At 43.1% G+C, this 25,153-nt stretch overlaps 1 protein-coding gene across 1 annotated transcript in view; it reads right to left on the bottom strand.

Annotated features, from left to right (window-relative positions):
* CCDC3 (coiled-coil domain containing 3) overlaps positions 1–15,584 on the bottom strand; it is a 100,780-nt gene extending 85,196 nt beyond the window's left edge. The window contains exons 1-2 of the mRNA XM_032621493.1: positions 15,018–15,584; positions 10,388–10,562 (exon numbers count right to left, since the gene is read on the bottom strand). Of these exons, the coding sequence (XP_032477384.1) occupies positions 10,388–10,562; positions 15,018–15,391 (549 nt within the window). The 5' untranslated portion in view covers positions 15,392–15,584. The remainder of the gene's footprint in view (positions 1–10,387; positions 10,563–15,017) is intronic.
* Positions 15,585–25,153: the final 9,569 nt, after the last annotated feature.

Here is a 25,153-nt window from a genome sequence, read left to right as displayed (position 1 = left end):
GTATACCAAGAATCTTTTCTGAACACAATGGAATAATCCATAATAGAAGGAAAAGAGGGAAATTCACAAATACACTGAAATTAAACAACACACACTTGAATAACCAATGGATCAAAAGGGAATTTTTTTAAATCTTGAAACAAATGAAAATGAAAACACAACATATCAAAACTTATGGGATGCAGTAAAAGCAGTACTAAGAGAAAAGTTTATAGTGATAAATGCCTATATTATAAAAGAAGATCTCTAATAAAGAACCTAAATTTACACCTCAAGGAACTACAGAAGAACTAAACCCAAAGTTATCAGAGGAAGAAAATAATAAAGAACAGAGAAGAAATAAATCAAATAGAGACTAGAAAATAACAGAAAAGAACTAAAAGTTGATTTTTTGAAAGAAATAAATAAAATCAATAAACCCTTACCTAAACTAAGAAGGAAAGAGAGGAGACAGAAATAAATACAGAAATGAAAGCAACATTACAGTAGATACCTCAGAAGTAAGAATGATTAGGGACTATTTATGAACAATTATGTGAACAAATTGGAAAACCTAAAAGAAATAGATAAATTCTGAGAAACATACAACCTGTCAATACTGAAACAAGAAGAAACAGAAAAATTAAACACACCAGTAACAAATAAGGAGATTCAAACAGTAATAAAAAGACTCCCAAAAGCAAAGAGCCTAGGACCAAATGGATTCAAAGCTGAATTCTACCAACATTCAAAGAAGAATTAACACCAATCCTTCTTAAACTCGTCCAAAAAATAGGAGAGGGAATACTTCCAAACTCATTTTATGACAGCAGCCTCACCTTATATCATAGCTAGACAAAGACACTGCAAGAATAGAAAACTACTGACCGATATCTCTGATGCACGTAGATGCAAAAATCTTCAATAAAATACTAGCACACTGAAATCAACAATGTATCAAAAAGTTTATACACCACAACCAAATGATATTTATCCCTGGGATGGAAGGTTGGTTTAACATATGCAAATCAAGGTAATACAGCACATTAACAAAATGAACAATTTGAAACACATGATCATCTCAGTAAGCAGAAAAAGCACTTGACAAAGTTCAACACCCATTCATGACAAAAACTCTCAATAAAATAAGTATAAAAGAAATTTCTGCAACGCAATAAAGGCCATTTATGAAAAGCCCACGGCTAACATCATAATCAATGGGGAAAATGGAAAGCTTTTCCTACTCTTGCCAATTCTATTAAACATAATGCTGGAAGTACTAGCAAGAAAAGACATAAAAGGCATCTAAATTGAAACAAAGGAAGTAAAATTATCTGTTTGCAGATGTCATGATTCTATATGTAGAAAACCCTGAAGGCTCCACACACAAAAAAATTAGAAAATATGAATCCAGTAAAGTTGCAGGATACAAAATCAACATATGCCAAAAAAGCAGCTATATTTCTTTACACCAACAACAATCTATCTGAAAAGGAAATGAGGAAAACAATCCTATATATGATAGCACCAAAAAGAACAAAATACCTAGGAATAAATTAAACCAAGGAAGTGAAAGGTCTATGCACTGAAAACTTTATAAGATTGATGAGAGAAAGACAAAAAATCAATAGAGGTATCCCATATTCATGGATTGGAAGAATTAATATTGCTAAAATGCCCATATTACCCAAAGTGATGTAGAGATTCAAAGCCATCATTATCAAAATTTCAACGGCATTTTTCACAGAAATGGAAAAAACAATTCTAAAATGTGTGTAGAACTACAAAAGATCTTGAAGAGTCAAAGCCATCTTGAAAAAAGAACAAAGCTGGAGGCATCATGGTTGCTGATTTCAAATCATATTACAAAGCTATAGTAATTAAAACAGTATGATACAGGCATAAAAACAGACCAGTGGAATAGAATTGAGAGCCCAGAAAGAAATCCACACATGTACAGTCAACTAGTCTTCAGGAAAGATGCCAAGGACACACAAGGGGGAAGAATAGTTTCTTTAATACATTGTGGGGCTTCCCTGGTGGCGCAGTGGTTAAGAATCTGCCTGCCAATGCAGGAGACATGGGTTCAAGCCCTGGTTCAGGAAGATTGCATGTGTTGCGGAGCAACTAAGCCCGTGCACCATAACTACTGAGCCTGCGCTCTAGAGCCTGCGAACCACAACTGCTGAGCCCATGCACCACAACTACTAAAGCCCACGTGCCTAGAGCCTGTGCTCCGCAACAAGAGAAGCCACCATAATGAAAAGCCCGCACACCACAACGAAGAGTAGCCCCCGCTCGCCTCAACTAGAGAGGGCCCGTGTGCCACAATGAAGACCCAGTGTAGCCAAAAATAAGCAAATAAGTTTATTTTTAAAAGATACATTGTGTTGGGAAAACTGCATTCACATGCAGATGAATGAAATTGGACCCTTATCTCACACCATATACAAAAATTAACTCAAAATAAAGACTTAAAGGTAAGACCTGAAACTAGAAAAAAAATCTTCTTGACATTGGTGTGGGCCATAATTTTCTAGATAGGACCCCAAAAGCACAGGCAACAAAAGGAAAAATTGATAAATTGGATTGCATCAAAATAAAAAGCTTCTGTACAACAAAGGAATCAATGCAACGAAAGGGCAACCTATGGATTGGGAGAAAATAATTTGCAAACCATCTATCTGGTGCAAAATATACAAGGAACTCATACACGTAAATAGCAAACAACCTGATTTAAAAATGGTTGAAGGAATTGAACAGACATACAAATGGCCAACTAATCATCAGGGAAATGCAAACCAAAGCCATAATGGGATATCACCTCATGCCTGTCACGATGGCTAGTGTCCAAAAAATGAAAGATAACATGTGTGAGCAAGGATATGGAGAAAAGGGAACACCTGGACACTGTTGGTGGGAAGGTAAATTGATGCAGTCATTATGGGCAACAGTCCAAATGGAGGGTCCTCAAAAAATGAAAAATAGAACTACCATCCAGCAAACTCTCTTCTGAGTATATACACAAAGAAAATGAAATCAGTACCTTTAAGAAATCAGTACCATGTCCATTGAATCATTAATCACAATAGCCAAGACATGGAAACAACCTGTGTCCATCAGCAAGTGCATGAAGATAAATGTGGTATATACATATAAAATGGAATATTATTCAGCCATGAGAAAGAAGGAAATCCTGCCATTTGTGACAATACAGATGGACCTTGAGAGCATCCTGTTTAGTGAGATAAGTCAGAAAAAGACAAATACTGTTTGTCTCACTTATATGTAGAATTTTTTTTTAAACCCACAATGAGATAGCACCACACACCTATTAGAATATCCTTTTTTTTTTTTTTAACTGACAATATGTAGTACTGATGAGAATGCAGAACAACTGGAAATCTCATACAGGGCTAATGCAAATGCAAAATGGTACACTCACCCCGGAAAACGGTTTCACATTTTCTGATAAATTTAAACATACACTTACCTGATGGTCCAGCAAACCCATCCAAGGTATTTATCCAAGAGAAACAAAAATTTATTTTCACACAGAAACCATACATCTCTATTTAGAACAGCTCCAGTAGCCTAAAACTGGAAACAACCTAAGTATCTCTAACTGCTGAATGGATAAATAAAACTGTGGTACAGCCCTATAGCAGAATATTCCTAAGCAATAAAAAAGGAGTGAACTACAGATACATAAAACATAGACAAATCTCAAGTGCTAAATAAAAGAAGCCAAGCTAGGGCTTCCCTGGTGGCGCAGTGGTTGAGAGTCCGAGAGCCAATGCAGGGGACATGGGTTCGTGCCCCGGCCTGGGAAGATCCCACATGCCCCGCGGCTGGGCCCGTGAGCCATGGCCGCTGAGGCTGCGCGTCCGGAGCCTGTGCTCCGCAACGGGAGGGGCCACAGCAGTGAGAGGCCCGCGTACCACAAAAAAAAAAAAAAAAAAAAAAAAAAAAAGAAGCCAAGCTTAAAAAAAAAAGCAACATATATGATTCTATTCACATGACATTCTGGAAAATGCAAAAGTAGTTGGAGAAGCAACCAGAGGTTCCCAGGAGTTGAGGTTGGGGAAGGGTCTGACTATATGGCAGCAACTCAGGGGAGGGTTTTGGCAATGATGGAACTTTTCTATATTGTGGTTGTAGTTGTGATTATACAACCATGTGTATCTGTCAAAAAACATAACGGTACATGAAAAAGAGTGACTTCTGCTACATGTGGATTTTAAATTTTAATTCAGAAAATAGAAATAGAGAGGGAGAAAGAGGAGGCCTCTGCTTACTAAGGCCTCAGAGCTCCCTGAATGAGAGATAATACATTCAACAAATGTGTAAGACACCATAAAAATATACCAAATATACAATAGTGAATAAAACAGATATCCCTGCCCTCGAGTAGTTTAGTCTACTTGGGAAGACAGCATCTGATGACTAGGCAAACAGGGACCAAGAGGCTTTGAACAGGATGGCTGCCATCTTTATTTATTTATTTTGGATGGCTGCCATCCTTAAATACAACGGCCACCCCCCACCCCCACCCAGCTGTTCTGCCGCCTTCGCCTGCAGCCTCATCTGTATTCAACCCTCCACAGCCAAACGTCCTGAAGGCGCTGCCCACTCCCACTATCTCCATATCCTCTTGTCCCACTCTCTCCTCACACCCCACAACCTAGATTCTCCTCCCTCACTCTATGGAACTGTCCTCATCTCTGCCACCGAAGTCGAGTGGTTACTTGACTTCATCTTACTTGACTTCTCAACAGCTTTTGGTTCTGTCGATCACTTATCCTTCCGGAGACATTCTGTGCCGTTGACTCTCCTAGTTTTCCTTGTACCGGTCTGACTGCTCCTTCTCCACCAGTGTTAGCATTCTACACCACTCAGTCCTGCCCTAGGGCTTCTACTCTTACTCTAAGCCCTCTCCCATGGAAGTCTCATCCGTGTCCAGTTTCAGCTGACACCTACCTAGTTATCGATCAGACACAAAGGTATATCTTCTACTCAGAGCTCTTCTCAAAGCTCCAAAGTTACAGACACAACCACCCACTCAAGATCTCACATGGATGGCTCAAGGGCACCTCAACTCAACATGTCCAACCCTAGACTCATGAATTCCCTACCACACCTGTCCTATCCCCATTTATCAGTGTTAGTCCTGGCATGCAGGCAGCCAGGAACACCGGAGTTACCTTTGACCCTCCCACCTCTTGTACCACCCAAATCCAAACCGTCATGAACATCTACTGATTTTATTTCCGAAATCTCTCTCAAGTTTGCCTACATTGCTCCACCCCCACTGCCTCCACCCTGGTCCAACATCTATCTGGCAGCTTTCTAACCACCGCTACCTGTTCTTACCATATCACCTGGATCCCCTCCAATCCAGTTCCCTACTCCTGCCACTTTGGGTGTTTTTTTTTGGTGTGTGTGTGTGTGTGTGTGTGTGTGTGTGTGTGTGAATTTGTTCCCATCACCCCTTGCTTTCAAAACATCAAGGGTTTCCCATTACTGTAGAACAAAGCCCAATCCTCACCAGGATCTATCAATCCCTGCATGGTCTGACCCCACCTACTGCTCTGGCCTCATTCTTCTCACTCACTCCCTTTCCTCCAGCCACAGGAGCTTTCTTTGGTTTCCTCAAAGGCACCATGGACCCTGCTACCACAGAGCCTTTGCACAGATTCTTCTCCCTCTCTGGATTGCTCTCATTTCCCAGTTACCCCAACGTTAACTAAGATACCTCCTCATCCATCAGATTTTAGTCTCATTATCAATTCAGCAGAAAAGGCTTTCTTTACCCCTAAGTCTAGATCAGACACCCTGATTATTTCCTTTCTTTTCCTTGGAGCATTGATTTCCATTTTAAATTATAAAGTCATTAACATGGTCTTTTGATTGTGTCCACCATCAACACTAAGTCTATAAACTTCACGAGATCAGGAACTTTCTATTTTGCTCAACACTGAAACTCTAGTATCTAACACAGCAGCTGCCTCACGGTAGGCACTCAGTAAATATTTGCTAAAGTTTGGACTTGGGACTTCCTTGGTGGTCCAATGGTAAAGAATCTGCCTTACAATGGAGGGGACGCAGGTTCAATCCCTGGTCAGCGAACTAAGATGCCACGTGCCACGGAGCAACTAAGCCCGAATGCCATAACTACTGAGCTCGTGCGCCTCAACTAGAGCCCACGTGCTGCAAACTAGAGAGCCCACGCACTCTGGAACCTTTGCGCCACAACTACAGAGCCCACACGCCCTGGAGCCTGCGCACCACAATGAAGAGCCCGCGCGCCACAACAAAAGATCCCGCCTGCCTCAACGGAGATCCCACATGCCGCAACTAAGACCTGATGCAGCCAAAAAGATATAAAATAAAAAAGTAAATAATAGATCTCAAAAAAAAAAGATTGGACTCAACAGTCCCACAAAATGAGGTATGTATAACGTTACACATGTCCGCGCTCTATGTAATATCAATGAATTGGAAACAGCGTAACTACCTATCGACAGGGGACTTGATTAAATATATACAGTGAGGCATTCATACAATGGAATACTATGCCACAGTTTAAAGCAACTTACATGCATTGACATGGAAAGATTTTAAAGATCTGCTTATGAATAAAGCAGGGCACAGCAAAGTGTGTATGGTGCAGCGCCCCTGGTGGCAAAGACGACAATAAATCACGTTTGAATTGTTTGTTGGATGAGAATACTCATCGAACGTTTACAAGAAACTGTTAACAGTGGTTACTTGTTTGGAGGGTGGGGGGGGGAACTGGGTGGATGGGTGTCAGAGGTGGGAGAAAAAAACTCTACTGACTACCATTTTGTACTTTTAGATTTGGGAATCCACATGAACATGGTTTATAATTCAGTAAACGATTTTTTTTTTTTAAGTGCTCCCTGGCTGGAACCCAATAAGTTCTATTGAATGAATTACAGCACACATGACAGCTTCCCCATCACTGTTCCCATCTCCAACACATATCCCTGTCACCACTGCTGCCACCACTCTGCCACTGCCCTGGGAAGAAGCAGGAAGCTTTTTTAAAGCTACATGTCCTTTAAATTTTAAAGCCCTACTTTCGAATTACCAATTTACAGTCATCACTCTTTATACTTGACAAAGTGCTTTCAAAACATGTGCTCTAATTAGGTCCTTATAACAACCTGAGACAGTTTATATGTTTTTAGCCCCATTTTATAGATGAGAAAACTGAGGTTGTGAGAAATTAAGGGTCCTGCCTGAGGTCACGCCTCTGGAAATGGCTGAGCCAATCTCAATCTCCTGATGAAAAGTCGACGTCCCTTCTGATGCAGCTTGGAGGATGACAACTCCCCCACCATCCTTCCTGACTCCAAAATGGGAAAAAAGAAAGATGGCATCAGGTCCTTCACAGATTTTACTTCATTCCCATGACATTCTAGAACAGTGTGGAGCCGTCTGGGTGTTGGTCCTAGGGGACAGGACTTGCTGAGAGGGGAAAACAGACAACTTCTGTTTTGATTGTTACACTCACCCAGCAGGGAAGAAAAGAAGGAAAATCTTCTTGGCTGGTGTGGAGAGAACCCTGCCAGAAAACGGGATGGATGCTCTAACTTGCCAAAGACATCCCCCGCGGTCCCATTAACACCACGATACTGCACCAGAGAGACACTAAACAGGAGCAAGATTGTGTTTCTACCGTCTGAGGCATGGGTGGAACATTTGAGGATGGAACTAGAGAATGGGAGGACTTGGCTGCTGAGGATGAGCTGCGGGTCACCCTGGGTGCGCATCACAAAAACTTTCCCTACGTAAGATTTTCCTCTGGTTCCATTTCTTAACCTCCAGATGGACCCTAGAGTCCCAGATTCATGTGATGCTCCGAGCGAGTGAGAACTAGGAGAGAAAAGAATGAGATGTGCCCTTCACAACCAGAGCCTAGATCCACCGTTCAAGCTGACTGGGGGCGTAGAGAAGAGCAGCAGCAACAGTGGAAAGGACAAGAACTCAGTGTTCCTCCGGGATTTATCATCATCTAAGATACAGCACATAATTCAAGAAAGCCACGTTAACGTGGGACATCCAAGGCCATTCATAAAGGTCTCAGAACAAATGAAGGATTCATGTGTTCCGATTAGCAAGAGTCTAACTGGAGTAAAAAGGTGACCTGCACAGCTCCTCTGATCCCTCCTAAGACCGAGAACCCACCACCTTAGGAAAAACATAGCTTCTCATGTAATAGGATGTGTTTATCCTGCGTAGGAGAGAAAATAGCATGCTCACCTTCAGACAGAAAAGGCAGAGAATTTTTAGCCTTTTTTGGAAGAAAGGAGCAAGTAATTGTCAATAACTCTTCATCTAACTCTCAGATCTTCAATTCACAGCTACTTTAGTCACTCCAGAGGCCAAAAAACTTTCTCAAGGAGTGTGGTAAAATGTAAATGCTAACAACATTTACCAGAAAGCCAACTTAGTTTTAGTTTAAACCTAAATTCTCAAATGAACTAGCTAATTTAATTTAGCTCTAATGTGGTACATTTCAAAATGGACCACGGATAAAAATGGAGAGAGCCAAGGTGTTGAAAAGTACAAGGTCCATAAACGCCTTCAGCTACACAGCAGCTCAGCAATCTGGAACAATTAATTTTCCTCCCCAGAAGCTTCTGACTCTTAGAGCAAATGCACACGCCCACCCTTTGTTGTCTAAGAGACCAGGGTGATGAAAGGGAAAAGGAATTCTCCCCAAGATCAACATCTGACCACCAGAAATAGGACTGCCTTCACACTGAAACAATTCTCCATGGTTCTATTGTTCTACTTTTTTCTAATGATGGAAAAATCTAATTCCAGGGAAATGCTAATAGCTTCATCATGTGACCACAGAGCTAATCAGTTATATAGCTAAAGAGTTTGGGGGCTAAGCTATAAGGTATTTTTGGAACAACATCTGATCTCTTGAAATAAATCTATTGTTACCAAGGATTTAGTAGTGTAAGCAAAACTCCCACAGGATGGAGACCCAAAGGACCAAGACTAAAATGATTTCATTCGGAACATGCTAAGGACTGACCCAGGCTGGGGATTCTCAGGCTGATACTTGGTAGGTCCAGTTCAATGCAGGGTGGGTGCCGGCACAGATGAAGAGCAGAAAAACAAACTAACAAACAGGTGCTTGGAACCATGTTGGGAGCAAAATATAAGACAAGCACTCAGAAAATTCTGGCAAACCATGAAGGAAGGGTCAGAGGAGTCTAGATCTCTGTCAGTAGAGTAGGCCTAAGGAAGGAACCCTTGGTCATGTTAAGGAAGTAAGAATCAACATTTTTCCTTAGTTGGATGCACCTGCCCATCATGAGAACAGTTTTTGGGCAAAGAACATGAAGAAAGCCTCCAGGTGCCAGGGAGCCCTGGGCAGAAGGTAAGGAGGTTTGGGCAAACAAGGCCGCTCCCCTGGGCCTATCCACCAGACAAGAGAAAGTCACATCCCCCAAGGCCACCCCAGATAGGAGAAAAGAAGGAAGCCACCTAACATGTGCAAATTTACCCATAAAAAAATTCCTTGTTTCAGGGGACACCCACATCCCCACATCAGAACTCTCTCTAGTGGTCTGTCACATGGTCCTAAAAAGATCTCAGATGGGAGACTGGGAGCCATGGGCCACCACCTCCCCTGACCTGGTCCCACAATCACCACAGGTCTATTGTGGCAATGCCACTGCTCTGGGAAAGTGACAATCCTCAAAATGTCCCCACAACTCTGGCAACCGCCTCAGATTGAAAGATCCCTTTTATACTTTCACACCCAAAACTACCCGACCCTTACATTCCACAATTACCTTGGTCACACTGTACCTCTACGTCTTAGCAACTATAGATAAGAATCATAGAAGTGTTAGCTATGATAATTATTTAATTCCATTTCCTTAAGGGCTTTTTCTTTCCTCTTAGAAAATTCCTTAGAGCCCTATGCTATCAATAATAATGATAATAATAGTGGTAGTAGTCATAATAGCTCACGTGTATTGAGCACTTACTGTACTAAGTACTATGCTAAGGGCTTTACACATTTCCATTTCCTGCCTAGTTAAATCATGTCCCATCAGCCCTACGGGGTAGCTGCTACTATTGTTTCCATTTTACAGAAGCGGAAACTGAGGCACAGTGTGCCAGCCTTCATCCCATCTTGTTCCCTCACTTTGTGAGGAACCCCACGCCAAACAGTAAAGCCTCAGAAATCCAAAGTTTATGAGCAGTGTTTGTTAACTGCTGGCAGAGAAGGGAGGAAAATACTCTTTGGTTTGGGTTTTTGGAAGAGGACTCTTGACTCCCTTGGTCACAAAATGCACACAAGATGTAGCTCTTCCATTATTTTGCTGTAGCTCAGGGTACAGCCAATTCTTACCCTAGTGTCTTCCTGGACCTCCCAGTCACTGGAGAAAGTTGCCAGTTGCTGCCCTTGGGAACAGTTTGAAAACTGGAAAAGGCTGGAAAACATCCTTCTGTTCTCTTGAGTGTCTGGAAAGATGGCATCTTGGAAATTGACTCCATGAGGCAAGAGGTTATAATTTTCATCCATCCTAATGGAAAATAGGAAAAAAGCAGAGCTGTAGACTGGATCCATATAGGGTGTACCATCCTGAATCAAGAGTCAACAGAAGACTGTGACATTGTTGCCAATTTTATGACAATGGCTTTTTTTTAATTAAAGTATTGTTGATTTACAATGTTGTGCTAATTTCTGCTGTATAGCAAAGTGACTCAGTTATACGCGTATATGTACTTTTAAAAATATTCTTTTCCATTATGGTTTATCCCAGGAGACTTCATATAGTTCCCTGTGCTATACAGTAGGACCATGTTGTTTATCCATTCTAAGTGTAATAGTTTGCATCTACTAACCCCACTCAGTCCATCCCTCTCCCTTCCCCCCGTTCCTCCTGGGCAACAAGTCTATTCTCTTTATCTGTGACTCTGTTTCTGGTTTGCGGACAGATTCACTTGTCCCATATTTTAGATTCCACATGTAAGTGATATCATATGGTATTTGTCTTTCTCTTTCTGACTTACTTCAATTAGTATGATAATCTCTAGTTACACTCATGTTGCTGCAAATAGCATTATTTCGTTCTTTTTTATGACTGAGTAGTATTCCATTGTATATACACCACATCTTCTTTACTCATTCATCTGTCGATGGACATTTAGGTTGTTTCTACATCTTGGCTATTGTGAATAGCGCTGCTATGAACATAGGGGTGCATGTATCTTTTTGAATTATAGTCTTGTCCGTGTATATGCCCAGGAGTGGGATTGCTGGATCATATGGTAGGTCTATTTTTAGTTTTCTGAGGAACCTTCATACTGTTTTTCATAGTGGCTGTACCAACTTACATTCCCACCAACAGTGTAGGAGGGTTCCCTTTTCTCCACACCTTCTCCAGCATTTGTTATTTGTAGACATTTTAATGATGGCCATTCTGACCGGCACGAGGTGGTACCTCATTGTAGTTTTGATTTGCTTTTCTCTAATAGTGACGCTCAGCATCTTTTCATGTGCCTACTGACCATCTGCATGTCTCCTTTGGAGAAATGTCTGTTAAGGTCTTCTGCCCATTTTTTTGATTGGGTTGGTTTTTGTTGAGTTGTGTGAGCTGTTTTTAGATTTTGGAGAGTAAGCCCTTGTCTGTCACATCATTTACAAATATTTTCTCCTATTCCATAGGTTGTCTTTTCTTTTCTTTTTTTTATTGGTTTCTTTTGCTGTGCAAAAGCTTGATTTTGATTAGGTCCCATTTGTTTATATTTGTTTTTATTTCTATTGCCTTGGGAAACTGACCTAAGAAAACATTGGCACGGTTTATGTCAGAGAATGTTTTGCCTATGCTCTCTTCTAATTTTATGGTGTCATGTCTTATGTTTTTTTTTTTGTTTTTATTTATTTATTTATTTATTTATTTATTTATTTATTTGCGGTACGCGGGCCTTCTCACTGCTGTGGCCTCTCCCGTTGCGGAGCACAGGTTCAGGATGCGCAGGCTCAGCAGGCCATGGCTCGTGGGCCCAGCCACTCCGCAGTACGTGGGATCCTCCCGGACCGGGGCACGAACCCGTGTCCCCTGCATCGGCAGGCGGACTCTCAACCACTGCGCCACCAGGGAAGCCCATGTCTTATGTTTATGAGAGAAAGTCTCATAAAGGCACGAAGTCTCTAAGCCATTTTGAGTTTATTTTTGTGCATGGTGTGAGTGTATGTTCTAACTTCACTGATTTAGATGCAGCTGCCAATTATACGACAATGTCTTACACGGCTCTCATTAGAGGAGTGACTGTTTCTCTGCCTCACATCACATGAGTCTAAAAGGTTTTCAAAAAACGTAAGTTGGGGAATGGGGGAGTGTGCACATGTGTCTGTTTGTCTATTTGTGTCTCCCAAGGGGCCTTCCTTCTCAGAGTGTTTCTTGGTGAAAGGAAAGCCAGTTGTAATGAGCCGGGATTCAAGTCCTACCATTGCTACTTATCTCCTGTCTGACACAAAGTGAATTTCTTAAATTCTCTAAGCTTCAATTTACAATCTATAAAAAGAGGGTGACAACAGCGCCTTATTATTTAATGGTGGTGTAAGGAGTGCATTTTAAAAAGTAAGTAAAGCATCTGGCACAGGGTGAGGACAGTATGAAAGTTAGTTAACATTTTTACCGAGCCTCACGTAAAGTACCTGCTGGCAAGATAAAGTCAAGAAAAGGAAAAGGAGAGATGGGAGTTACCCTTCAGCCCAAAGGGGGCATTTAGAGGTCACCAGGGAGTCTCCACTGCCACTTTCTCCTGTGACACTGACCAGAATCTGTTCTCTTCTCAGTGGGTCCCAGGATAACAGAAGAGGAATGATTTGTATGCAGTTGTTAACACACATCAGGGCAACACAGCCCTGAGAAATAGAAATCTGTCAGACTACCATTTGACTCTGTATTTCTGCCCTAACGTTTTATAAACATGTCAGAGCAAAAGACGAAAGAGTTGGCTGACCACCGCAGAGCCAGCAGACAAAACTGTATTTCATTATAAAATCGGAAAAGAAAATAATGTCTTTTCAAGTACTCCAGTTTTTTTTTTTTTTTTGCGGTACGCGGGCCTCTCACTGCTGTGGCCTCTCCCGTTGCGAAGCACAGGCTCCGGACGCGCAGGCTCAGCGGCCACGGCTCACGGGCCCAGCCGCTCCGCGGCATGTGGGATCTTCCCGGACGGGGGCACGAACCCGTGTCCCCTGCATCGGCAGGCGGACTCTCAACCACTGTGCCACCAGGGAAGTCCCAGCTCTTTTTTCTTGGGAAAATAAAGTTTTATTGTTGAATAGTTTTATAGCTGGGTTCCCAGTGTTTTCCCTAAATAAAGGCATGAAAAAAAATCTATGTGAAGTTTCTCTGTATCAAGAAGATACTGTCTCACTCCTTGCTGACTTCATTTAGAAACTGTACTTCTCAAGCAATTAAAAAAAAACTCAGCTTAATCTAGCTAAACCACCCAAGCCAACACAAAGCACGCCATGTATTCTAAACTTAGATATTCTGGCTTCAATATGGAAAACATGTGTTGACATGAGCTTACTGACGGCCCTCTGTGGAACTTACTGTTTTCTTTCTCAGTAACATGAAATCTCGAGAGCTAAAAGTGAGTCTGCAGGCCAAGGTCATGGTCATTCCATATATCCTTACTGCTACTCCAGGGGCTGGGAAGACTGGATCTTCTGGCTCCCCTGAAGATCAAGATAGCGAGTGAATCCACGGCCCATCACAGCCGTGGATTCACTCGCCATCTTGATAGATACAGAACCTCAAAATGGAATCTAACGTATCAGTCTTCTCCTTCAACTGGAGATAACCAATGCATTTAGGGTTCCACCTGCTGTTTTTTATTTCAAACTTCAGTTGAACCCATCGTCTGAATTCTTATCCACACGCATTTCATCGTGACCACAAGACCAACTTTCAAGGAACCGCACGAGATTCCAGGAATCTCCAATCAGACAGGGCGTCCTACCTAATTCACCTCTGTATCTTCAAAGCCCTGTGACACCCCGCCCCGAGCCCTTACCGCCCCCAAGTCCCTCCTCCATAAACCTTTGCTATTTCGAAGAGCCTGGCATTGAGGTCTGCTGGCAGCTGATATGAGCTAACACGAGTGAAACAAGAGGACAACAGCTGGGTTGCATTCCACACCATTCCCATCTTGGCATTTAAGCCGGTGCGCAGAATAGAGCAACTATTCGTTCCCCAGCTAACCTGAACCAGGTGTTTTGCATGAGTTACTGTGTTTTAGTCTCAACCAGCCTTGTTTCTCACATTATGAAGGTGAGGCTATTGAGGTTCTGGGCAAGGTCAGTAACTTGCTCAAAATCATAGGGAGAGCAGAACCAGAATTCCAGCAACAGTCTGATTTCAAAGGGGTTTTGTTTTGACCACCGCCCAGCCCAAACTACTCCCACCGAATCCAGTTTAAAACATAGGGTCCCACCTATATTAGAGTTCCACCTAAATTAGGGTTCCACCTGTTCTTTATTTCAAACTTGAGTCGACGCCATCACCTGAATTCTTATCCACAAGCATTTCATCTGGACCACAAACCAACTTTCATGGAACTCAATCAGAGGGCTCCTGCCTGATTTACCTTTATATCCTCAAAGCACTGTGACCAGAGTCTCCCCGCCCACCCACCGGAGTCCCCCCACCACCCCGCCGCGTAAACCTTTGCTCCTGGAATAGGCTGACTACTTGTTGCTGTAAACCACTTAGAGCTTTTGCCTGAAACACTCTCCTGTCCTTTAAGCGAAGGAATCATCTCTCTTTTGCCAAGTCTTAGCCAGAGGTACCCAGGGTGTTGCAGACACGTCGGGAGGAGCAGGAAAGAGTCGAGTATGGGAAGGAGCTCAAGGCATCATCTAACATCGCACACACGGCCAGGATCCCGTGGGAAGTACTGATCCGGCACCGAATAAAGGTGACCGAGGGGGTGGTGTGGGCGGGAGGTGGCGGGCTCACCTGAGGAAGAAGAAATAGGAGTAATCCTGGACCACGGTGTGGGAGTGACAGGAGAAGTAGCCCAAGCCGGTGAGGTTGAGCCTGGAGCCCGCGGGCACCTCGAGCATGCTGCCCCACGCCTGGTCGCACAGCATCTCGATCTCGGCCGAGTAGAAGAGCCCCGCCTCGCCGGCCTCGTACTGCCAGGGCAGGTAGTTGTACAGGCCGTGCACCTCTTGGTGCAGCGCCAGCACCTTGGCGTACACGATGATCTCGGCCAGCTCGGCGCGGCACCCCTCGCTCAGGGGTCTCCACTCCGAGGGCAGCTGGCAGCTGCGGGAGGTCCCCAGCCGGACGGCCAGGCAGAGCGCGGCGAGCAGCAGCGGGCGCAGCATGCCGGCAGCGGGGCGAGCGGCGGGACCGGCCTGGTGGGCGCTGCGCCCGAGGCTCACTAGCCGGGGCGCATGGCGGGGAAGCCCGGGGCGGAGCTGGGGCGCCGGTGGCGTCGGGGAGCCCAGAGCGGCCGGCCCACGGCGCCGCCCCGCCGGCCGGGAAGCGCAGCCCTGGGCGCTCGGCGCGCCGCTCCCTCCGCCGCCAGAATCAGCCGGCTGGCCCTAGCCCGTGACGCTTTAAAAAGGGCGCCGGGAGGGCCGACCGCCGCCTCCTCCTGCCCCCAGCGGCTGGGGCGTGGACGGCGGCGGGAGGGGCGGAGGCGGGACGCGGGCCAAGTGCGCGCGAAGCTCGGGAGACGCGGGGCACTGGACCCGTAGCCCCGGGCCAGGCGCCGTGTTTGGGGAGCGCCGGGCTCCGCGGAAAAGCCAGTGCTGGGAGCGGCGGCCCAGACCTCTTGCAGCGCCCCGCGGACCGACTGGTCGAAGCTTTCCAGGCGCAAAGCCTGTTCCAGATGTGGCGTCCTTAGAATGATCGCTGTCAATTGCCATGATTAGGCTGTATACGTTTTTGCATTTTCTGTAGTTCATTTAGAGTCAAAAACATAGAAATCTAACTTTACCATCGCAGAGGTCAACTAGGAAATTCAATGTGATATAACAAACTTTTCTGGATTCATTCATTCATTCTCTCTCCCCACCCGCCCTCCCCTTTTTTTTTTTTTTTTTGCGGTACGCGGGTCTCTCACTGTTGTAGCCTCTCCCGTTGCGGAGCACAGGCTCCGGACGCGCAGGCTCAGCGGCCATGGCTCACGGGCCCAGCCGCTCCGCGGCATGTGGGATCTTCCCGGACGGGGGCACAAACCCGTGTCCCCTGCATCGGCAGGCGGACTCTCAACCACTGCGCCACCAGGGAAGCCCCCCCCCCTTATTTTTTTAATAATGCTCTTAGGAAAGCCTTAAAGATTTGAAAAGCCAAAGCCAGACTGCTCTGATTTTCCTAGTTACATGATTTCATGTTTTACATAATTCCTACATTCAGATTCTGAATACCCTTCACCTGAGAAATAAATTCAGCAGTAAACTGCAAACAGCTTTTCAGAAGTCAATGAGTGGCTGTGAGGAGACCCAAACTCCACAGTTAAATCTTTATTCCTAAACTCAGCAGTTCCTTTTATCTCCAAATTGCCTTAATTGTTCCTAATGTAGTAAGAAGAAAAAAGAGGATATTTATAAATATGTATATTTTATATAGGCAATACATATACATAATATCATGCATATAATATACATATATGCATATGTCATACATATTATATAATATATTTATAATAAATTTATAAGCAAAACTGCCTTAAAATGGCAGGCTCTTTGTTCTGCGAGCATATTAACCAGGGTATCTGCACGTGTAAATCTTAGAATCCAGCTGAATTCTTCTCTGTACCTTAGGGAAGAGTTCTTAGGGAATTCCGGAAGGAAAGGCAAAGAGAAAAGAGTGTAGAGACGCAGGAGAGAAAATTCCAAGGCTGGGCCTCACCTCCCATGATCCCCAAATCTTCTTACTGTGATCCCTGAATCTTCGGTTAAGACAACTAAACTCGTCAGTGCTTCTTGTGACGGAAGGTTTTGAAAGGCAGCTCTGGGGCACAGATCCAGCCAGTGTGGGACAAGGAAAGGGGAGGAAGAGTGTGTGAAAAGGGCAGCCTCAGGGAACCAGAAGACATCTTAGGGAGGGCTTTGGCATCCCAAGAAGTGGAATGACCAGGACTCCAGCCAGCGCTGCCCAGCTCCTGAGAGAATGGAAGGCTCCAGCCAACATGGGGTCACACTAATCCAGAATCTGATCAGTGACTCAATGGACCAAATTCTTATTCCTACAAAATCATCTGTGATGGGACTAAAGGAAGAAAGAAATCAGAGTAAGAGCTTCTCACAGATAATAACTAACCCCTGCATAGCTAGTAGTCAGCCTGAGGCCTCAATTAATTTTGTAGAAAAAGTAGTTATATTGAGGGAAGCAAGGGGACAGTAGTCCCGATGGTATATGACTCCTCACGGCGACCCCCCCCCCATGGTAGGTACCAGACTTTCCCAATGGTATGGAGGATGGCATCACATGTTGTACATCAGGACTGCTCATTTGTCTCTCACTGAAAATGTGAGTTAAAACATTTCATAGTCACTGTCTTAGTCTGATCAGGCTGCCATAGCAAAATACCATAGCCTGAGGGGCTTAAATGACACACATTTATTTCTCACAGTTCTGGAGGCTGGAAGTCCAAGATCAAGGTGTCAGCAGGATTGGTTTCTGGTGTGGTCGCTCTTCCAGGCTAGTATACGGCCGCCTCCCCTCTGCGTCCTCACACAGCCTTCCTTCTGTGTACCTGCAGAGGGAGAGAGACCTCTGGTGTCTCTTCCGTCCTCCTCTTGTAAGCACACCAGTCCTATCAGATTAGATCACCACCCTTGTGAACTCATTTAACCTTAATTACTTCCCTAAAGGTCCCATCTCCAAATACAGTCTCATTGGTGGTTAAGGCTTTAAGATATGAATGTAGGGCAGGGAGGAGGGGGCAGGAACAGGGGACACAATTCAATCCATAAGTTATTTAGCAGGTGTTCTGCAGGTTTGCTAGAGAAAAAGAGAGAGAGGATATAAAAGGGTTTATATTCCTGGCAAGCCAACCTAGAGGAAGCATTGCCAAATTATAATATTAACAACTGCTAACATTTATTCATCGCTTACTATAGGCCAAGCACCATTGTAAGGACTTTGCATATTGTAATGCTCCAAACAACACTTTGAAGTAGGTACTGCTTCTATAGAATAGATAACTAATAAGAACCTACTGAATAGCACAGGGAACTCTATTCACTACTCTGTAATGACCTATATGGGAATAGAATCTAAAAAAGAGTGGATATATGTGTACGTATAACTGACTCACTTTGCTGTACAGCAGAAACAAACACAACATTGTAAGTCAACTATACTCCAATTTTAAAAAATTAATTTAAGAAAAAGCAGGTACTGCTATCATCCTCATTTTAGAGACAAGGGACTTAAGAACAGAGAGGTTAATTGACTTACTAAGATCACAGAGCTAGAAAGGGACTGAGCCAGGATTCAAACCCCAGCATCAAATTCCAGAGTCCATGCACTTAACTACAGCATTAAAATATGGACAAAACAAGCAATGTTTTAAAGGCATGAGTGGGCCTTTTATCAAGAAGTAAGTAGAGTATATGAACAAATAATAACCTTCGCAGAATCACCAGTGATGGTTAAATGAGGGTGTAAATGACTAACGTTAATTTTGTTTTAACCAGCAGCCCTGCTCTATAAGTTATTAAGTTTATTTTAAGTTAGTGCTATAACTTATGCAGACAAGAGAATAAGCAAGTTTTTCTTTTTAATTGTATCTTCAAGTGCTTCAGAGGCCTGGAAAACGTTTGTCCATTTCTACAGACCTTAAAACCCTGACTCTTCTTTCCATTCAGATGAACAAATAAATAAAAATCAGTATGCACGGCTGATGTCTCTCTTGTTGTATAAACTTGACAGAATCAAAACTCTTCCAGTACTGCCCAGAATGTATTTTCCAGACACGAGGGCCTTTGAGAGGTTGTCCTTCTCCTGGATTCTTCACAGACACATCAGTCACGCTTTTCTTCTCTGTAAAGTCTGGCAGAGGGCCTCGCTGATTGGGGTTCTTCACCTGGAGCCCTGGGTGTGAGCGTCCCCTGGTGAGCAGCTCCTCTTTGGGGACTAAGAACTCCAAACAAGCAGAGCTCAAGGTAGTCGGGATGGGAAGCAAAAACTCTATGACTGAATCTATGGGTTCAGTGGCAAACAAGCCACTTCCACCCCTGGATTCCAAGACCTGTATATTCTGGCTATGGGGGAGATAGCACCATATATGTTCTCTGTTTCAAACGTGTACAATATCCTTCACAGCATTTACAATATCCTTTAAGATAGCACCCCATCCTTTCAGGATGTTGACTCCCATCTGACACAGGAACTGAGTCTTCGTAAGCCATTACATTGTACCAGTAAGCTTTCAAACTTTGCTCAGTTGCTTCTAGGTGATGTAGTACATGGTTAGACCAGTTAATTCCATGGCCAAGAGCCCACTGCTGCATTCGCTTTGCTGTGAGAGAAGAGATGCTATGGAAGTCCTTGATCAGAAGCAATGCTACGGAAAGTACCATGATGGTGAATAAGGTGTTCTTTGGTCCATAGATAGTGCTCCTGGCAGAAGCATCATGGAGCAGGGAAGGCGCATCCACACCTAGAATGTATCTACTCCAGTGAGAACAAGTCTCTGCTCCCTCCAAGATGGAAGAGGTCCAGTGTAGTCAACCTGCCACCAGGGCATCAGTATTGATCTCTGGTGCTGACATAGTAAGCCCTCAGCATTGGTGTTAGCAGGGTCAGCCTTAGTAAGGTAAGTTCAGAAACACAAAGTGAGCAAATACTGTTGGAAAAATCGCACAGATAGACTTGCTCAACACAGGGTTGCCACAAACCTTCAGTTTGCAAAAAGACATAATATCTGTAAAGCACAGTAAAGGGAAGCATAATGAAACGATATATGCCTGTATCCTAAATATATATAAATGTAGATATATCCTAACATATATATTATATATTCTAATATATATACATATATCTCGTATTGGTGATACATATAATATATATATTCATCTGTTTTTCTGGTGATGCCTAACACGTATGCAATCAAACCACTATCAACTGCCCAAGAGTTGGTATCCATCTGTACTGCTGGCCATCTCTCAGTCTGGACATTGTGTACAAGTAAGTATGTTGCTCAGAGTTCTACCCATGGGAATGTTTTCCCTCACCAGCATCCTTCAGCATCAACCCTGAGTGGCAGGCACTGAGTGATACTAGCATACAAGACAGAACAATCTGTAAACCAGGCTTATAGTTGATTCTATAGGTGGGTCCAAGTAGCACATTCAAATGTGATATATACAGTTGACTCCTGAACAACAGGGGTTTGAACTACATTGAGCTTGAGTTTGAGTCCTCTTATAAGGGGATTTTTTTCAATGAATATGTATTATGTTTTGTGGGACCTATCTCCTACCTTCTAATTTACAGACACATTACTAAGGCCTCTAAAGTACCTGCTACTTTATGAACATCAAATCTAATCATCAAAATGTCATCAGTGAGCTTGGAGTATGATGTTTTGTGGAATGTCAAGATAATCAAGATCTGTCCAGAATAATATGACAGAAAGTAGAATTGGTATAGCCCGGAGGCAAGACTGTGAAAGTGCACTGTTAGCCCTGACAAGTAAAAGCAAACTGTTTCTGGTGGCCTTTACGACTTGGTATAGAGAAAAGGGCATACACCAGGTCAGTAGCTGCAAAGCAAGTGCTCAAGAACATGTCAATTTGCTCCCGGAAATATACTACATCTGGGGCAGCAGGTGGAGTTTTAGTCACCACTTCATTAAGTTTATAGTAGGCATCACTCATTCTTCAAGATCAGTGTGACTTTTGCACAGGTCAAACTGGTGAGTTCAATGGAGATGTGATAAGTGTCATGTTTTGTGCAGCTTTCAGCCTATAGATAACTAGTATGGTGGCTGGACCAGCCCTTGTGGTTCTTATTATAATTGTAAGATACCCTCAGCAATAACTAATAGGAAACTTTGAAAAAAAAAGAAAATTTTATTACTTTCAAGTCCTAGAAATTACATGGTACACATAGGGTCATACAGCAAAGTCACAGGTAGAGAGAGAGAGCACAGACCTGGAGTTCTGTTATCTAACTATCTATCTATTTATATTTATCTATTTATTTAGCTAGCTGCACCAGGTCTTGGTTGTGGCACACGGGGTCTTCGTTGCGGCATGTAGGATCCAGTTCCCTGACCAGGGAGGGAACCTGGGCCCCCTGCGTTGGGAGCACGGAGTCTTACCCACTGGACCACCAGGAAGTCCCTGGAGTTCTGCTTTTATTGGGGTTGAGGGTGGGCTGCCTAGGATTTTGCAGGCTCACTATTTATTGGTGAGTTTAAAATGTAAGAGCAGGACTAATAAGAACCTGCTGTATAAAAAAATGAGTAAAATAAAATTCAAAAATTCAAAATAAATAAATAAAATGTAAGAGCAGGAACCTAAAGCACAAGAAGAGGAAAACCAGGAGCCTAGATGGTCAGTTATCGAAATCAACCAAGATCTCTAACAAAGGAGCTGCTGGGTTGGAGTAGGGACAGCCTGGCTTTTTATCTAGTCTCGTGGCTGGCACTGTGTTTATTCAAGATAGCTGACTTTGAAGAGGATGCCTTGGCAATCAAAGCTTAAATCACGCACTTGCACTACGAAAACTAAACAAACAAAAAACTGTCAGGGCCTACACTACATATCATCATCCAGACTTCTTTCAAGTCTCTGATGGCAACATTAATTTTTGCACTCCTCCCAGGGATGCAGTACTGTTTCTGATTTATTCTCTTGATATGAATGGAAACCCTAGGGGTGTCTACTTAGCCCTTCCTACCATAGTTGCCATCACCCATGGGTCAGAGACCAAATGTGGGGATTCTGCCCCTTGTCAACTATGTCTATTCCAATGACACCTTCAGCAACTGGGGAAATAACCACTAGCTGAGTCCCTGGACTCCCTAAAGTTAACAAATGAACAAAGACTCCAGCAGCTACAATTCAGAGCCATCCTACCTGAATTAGGTTCAGAACGTTCTTTCACTTTTGCCTGTTATTTTAATATTGTACATATGGAATAGCCCCAGAAAGGCTGACCAGAGACCAACAAGTTAAAAATAAAGGACGTTCTTCCCATTATATCATATCTCCCAGTTGTACGGTGTCTTTCTTGGAGGCTGTCAATGTGCTATGTAAATATTAACTCATTCTTCCTTCTGGTTCCCTTGGAAGGCAGGAAGCCAATGTTATTTCATAGATAAAGAAGCTGGAGTCCCAAGGGGTTAAAAGCCTTGCCTGGGATCACATAACTACAGGAGCTGGGGGTGCTGGGAATGGGGCTTGGGGTCAGGAATCCCTGCCGGGTGTCCCCTCACTCCCAAATAGGGCCTTCTTCTTAAGAGACAACTTTGTGTGTTAAAACTCTGTGGGAATCTTGTTCTATAAAAGGAATGTTATGGGATGCTGAGATGCGACATACATTATTCTTCCCCACCTTCATGCAGAGTACATTTTCAGGTGGCAGGTTTAGGACATGTAGGTATTGTCTATAATATTGATAGTTCCAATTCATCCAATTTGGGGGCTAATATTTAGCCTAGAAGACCCTTTCAGTGCTGAATCCATGACAATTCTATCAAGAGAAGATAAAAATAAGGAGGCTTAACTCTTGACAGACATCTTAATCTATGCCATTTTATGCGTTTGCATTCAGAAAAAGAATGAGCTAAGTTTGGGGTTGACAAGCACCCCGTAGGAATGCACGGCTCTCTGTTAGGTTTTAAGAACCATGCTTACTTCCTCACTCTACTGTCACAATGAAGACTTGGCCAGACCCCTTTTCACAGTTGGCAAAACAGAAACAGAGAGACTAGCTGATTTTTCAAGTAATTGAGCTGAGGCTGTAAGAATTCCTGTTGTAATTTTAAGTACATCAAACCAAATTCCCAACATCCTTTTGTGTAAGTTTTTAGATGCTAAACAGAAATACGAGGCATGGATTGAGCATCTTGACACTCTAACTTCATCAATCGACACGTACGTTTCAACAAATAACTTTCAACATTTACGTTTCAACTACCATGTGTCAGGCACTATTCTAGGCCCTGGGGATACAGCAGTGAATAAAACAGAGACCCCGTCCCTCTTGGGGGGTACATCCACCAAAAGTCAAATTGGTGCCATTGATAAGCTGGGGAGAGAAAGGCTTGCCTTTGAAGACATAGCCTTTACCTGGGAAAGAATGGCTTGAAAACCTCGTTCGACATCCTCTGAAACAACTTCATTTAAATGTCCAAGTAACTGACCAGGTTAAAATTCAGCACTCTGGGTCTCAGATAAGCCTCTGAGAAGCCAAGTTCCCCTTTCTATTTCAGAGCATAACCAACCCTCAGACTGAGAGCAAGGTGGGTTTCATTGACATTAGTGTCACATCATTTCCTTCACATCATTTCCTTTCACATCAGTGTCCTTGGAAGGAAATGAAAACAATAAGCCACAGCTGAGGAAGAGGAGTGGCGAGAGGGTATCTGTGTGATTATCCTAAAGCCGCTCTGACTTTCCCTGAGATGTGGTTCTTTCCCATAGGAAGTGAAGTCTCGTGGGGAGGTGGTAGAAACCATGGTGGGTGGAGTGGAACAAAGTTCTTAAAAGGGAAGAGTCCTCCTGCTGAAGAGAAGACACACAGCTGGGCCCACTCAACAGACTGTAAATTCACAAACTGTGCATCCTGGACCAATTTTCACCTCTCGGCACTTGCCTGTTAGCTCAGCTTGTCAGTTCCTGCTCCAGGAATGTATAAAACTGATAGAATAGCATGCATGGGAAATTTTATTTAGACCCAAACATATAAACCACTGGGTGTTTTCAATTTGCTGGTTCTATGTTTTTGCCAGCTGCATAGAAGAGTTCAAATCCTGTTGAAAAGCTTGCTGGAGAAACAGGCTTTTATTCCAGAGGAAGGATCTCATAGGATTTTGGCTTGGTGGGACATTGTGATGACCACTGAGAAATGAATAGAAAGTCTGGATTTCAGGTAATTCTTATGTTTACTGTGAAAGCACTGCATTAAAAGGGTGAATACATATGGCTCTGAAACATACATAAAAATAGATTGCAGCCCTTTTTCTGGCATCAGGAAGAAGTCCAACGGATTCATTTATAGCAAAACCCCAAAGGCATCACAATTAGAGTCTTTTTTTTCCCCTAAGTGATTTTTTCTCACTTGCATTCTGCATTTATTAACCTTTCTATCTGTGCTCTTATTGCAAAGGCACAATGTGATCAGTATTTCAGCAACTTCTACCCCTAAGGTAAAGTACTTTGCAGAAGAATATCTCCCTTTTCCGAATTTTCCATTACTGATTTTGTTTCATTTAAAAATATTATGACTTACTGCCAGTAACCCCACTTTATACATTATAGCCTTTAAAAATAAGTTTTCCAAACCTGTGTTAATAATGTGAGCATTACATGTAGTGACTAGCAGTGAGCAGGCACTACTGAGTTACATGAATGAATGAATACATATGTTCTGTATCTATAAATGTACAACTTCAGCTGAAAGATAATCCAACACTAAAACTATTTATTCAATTTAAATGTTCCCTTATCATGTATTTAATTTTTGTGTTCGAACTAAAAAAGTTTGAACTAAAAAACGGATTATAGCTACAATATAATATGGCTATACATGTTCTACTCATTATTTACAAAAATGAGTTCTTTGTGGGAATAGCTAAGCTTAACACTTAGCAACAGAAGCAGATAACTCTTCTGAAATCGTTTTTTTAAAGAAACCAATTCCAAGTACAATAGGTTCCCTTCTATCTTTCTCTTCTTCTCAATCTCAGCTTAATCTTGCACGAATCTCTAGATCTTCACTCAAGAGCTTCTCACTCCACTTCAATACTTCCTTGGAGTCAACTCCCTTCTATTTCTAGTAACACACTTTGGGGGAAATTGGCTTTAAAAAAATCTTACAGCTTTTTTCAGCAGTAAGTTCTGAACTTCAGCTTGCACGAGAGCTCATTCCTGTGACCAGCTTCTTAGTCTGTGGCTAAAGCA

The sequence above is a fragment of the Phocoena sinus genome, chromosome 2 (genome assembly GCF_008692025.1).
Source record: "Phocoena sinus isolate mPhoSin1 chromosome 2, mPhoSin1.pri, whole genome shotgun sequence".
In the NCBI taxonomy this organism is placed as follows: domain Eukaryota; kingdom Metazoa; phylum Chordata; class Mammalia; order Artiodactyla; family Phocoenidae; genus Phocoena; species Phocoena sinus.
The sequence above is the reverse complement of the archived record's forward strand: the minus strand, read 5'-3'. Positions and strand labels throughout refer to the sequence as shown.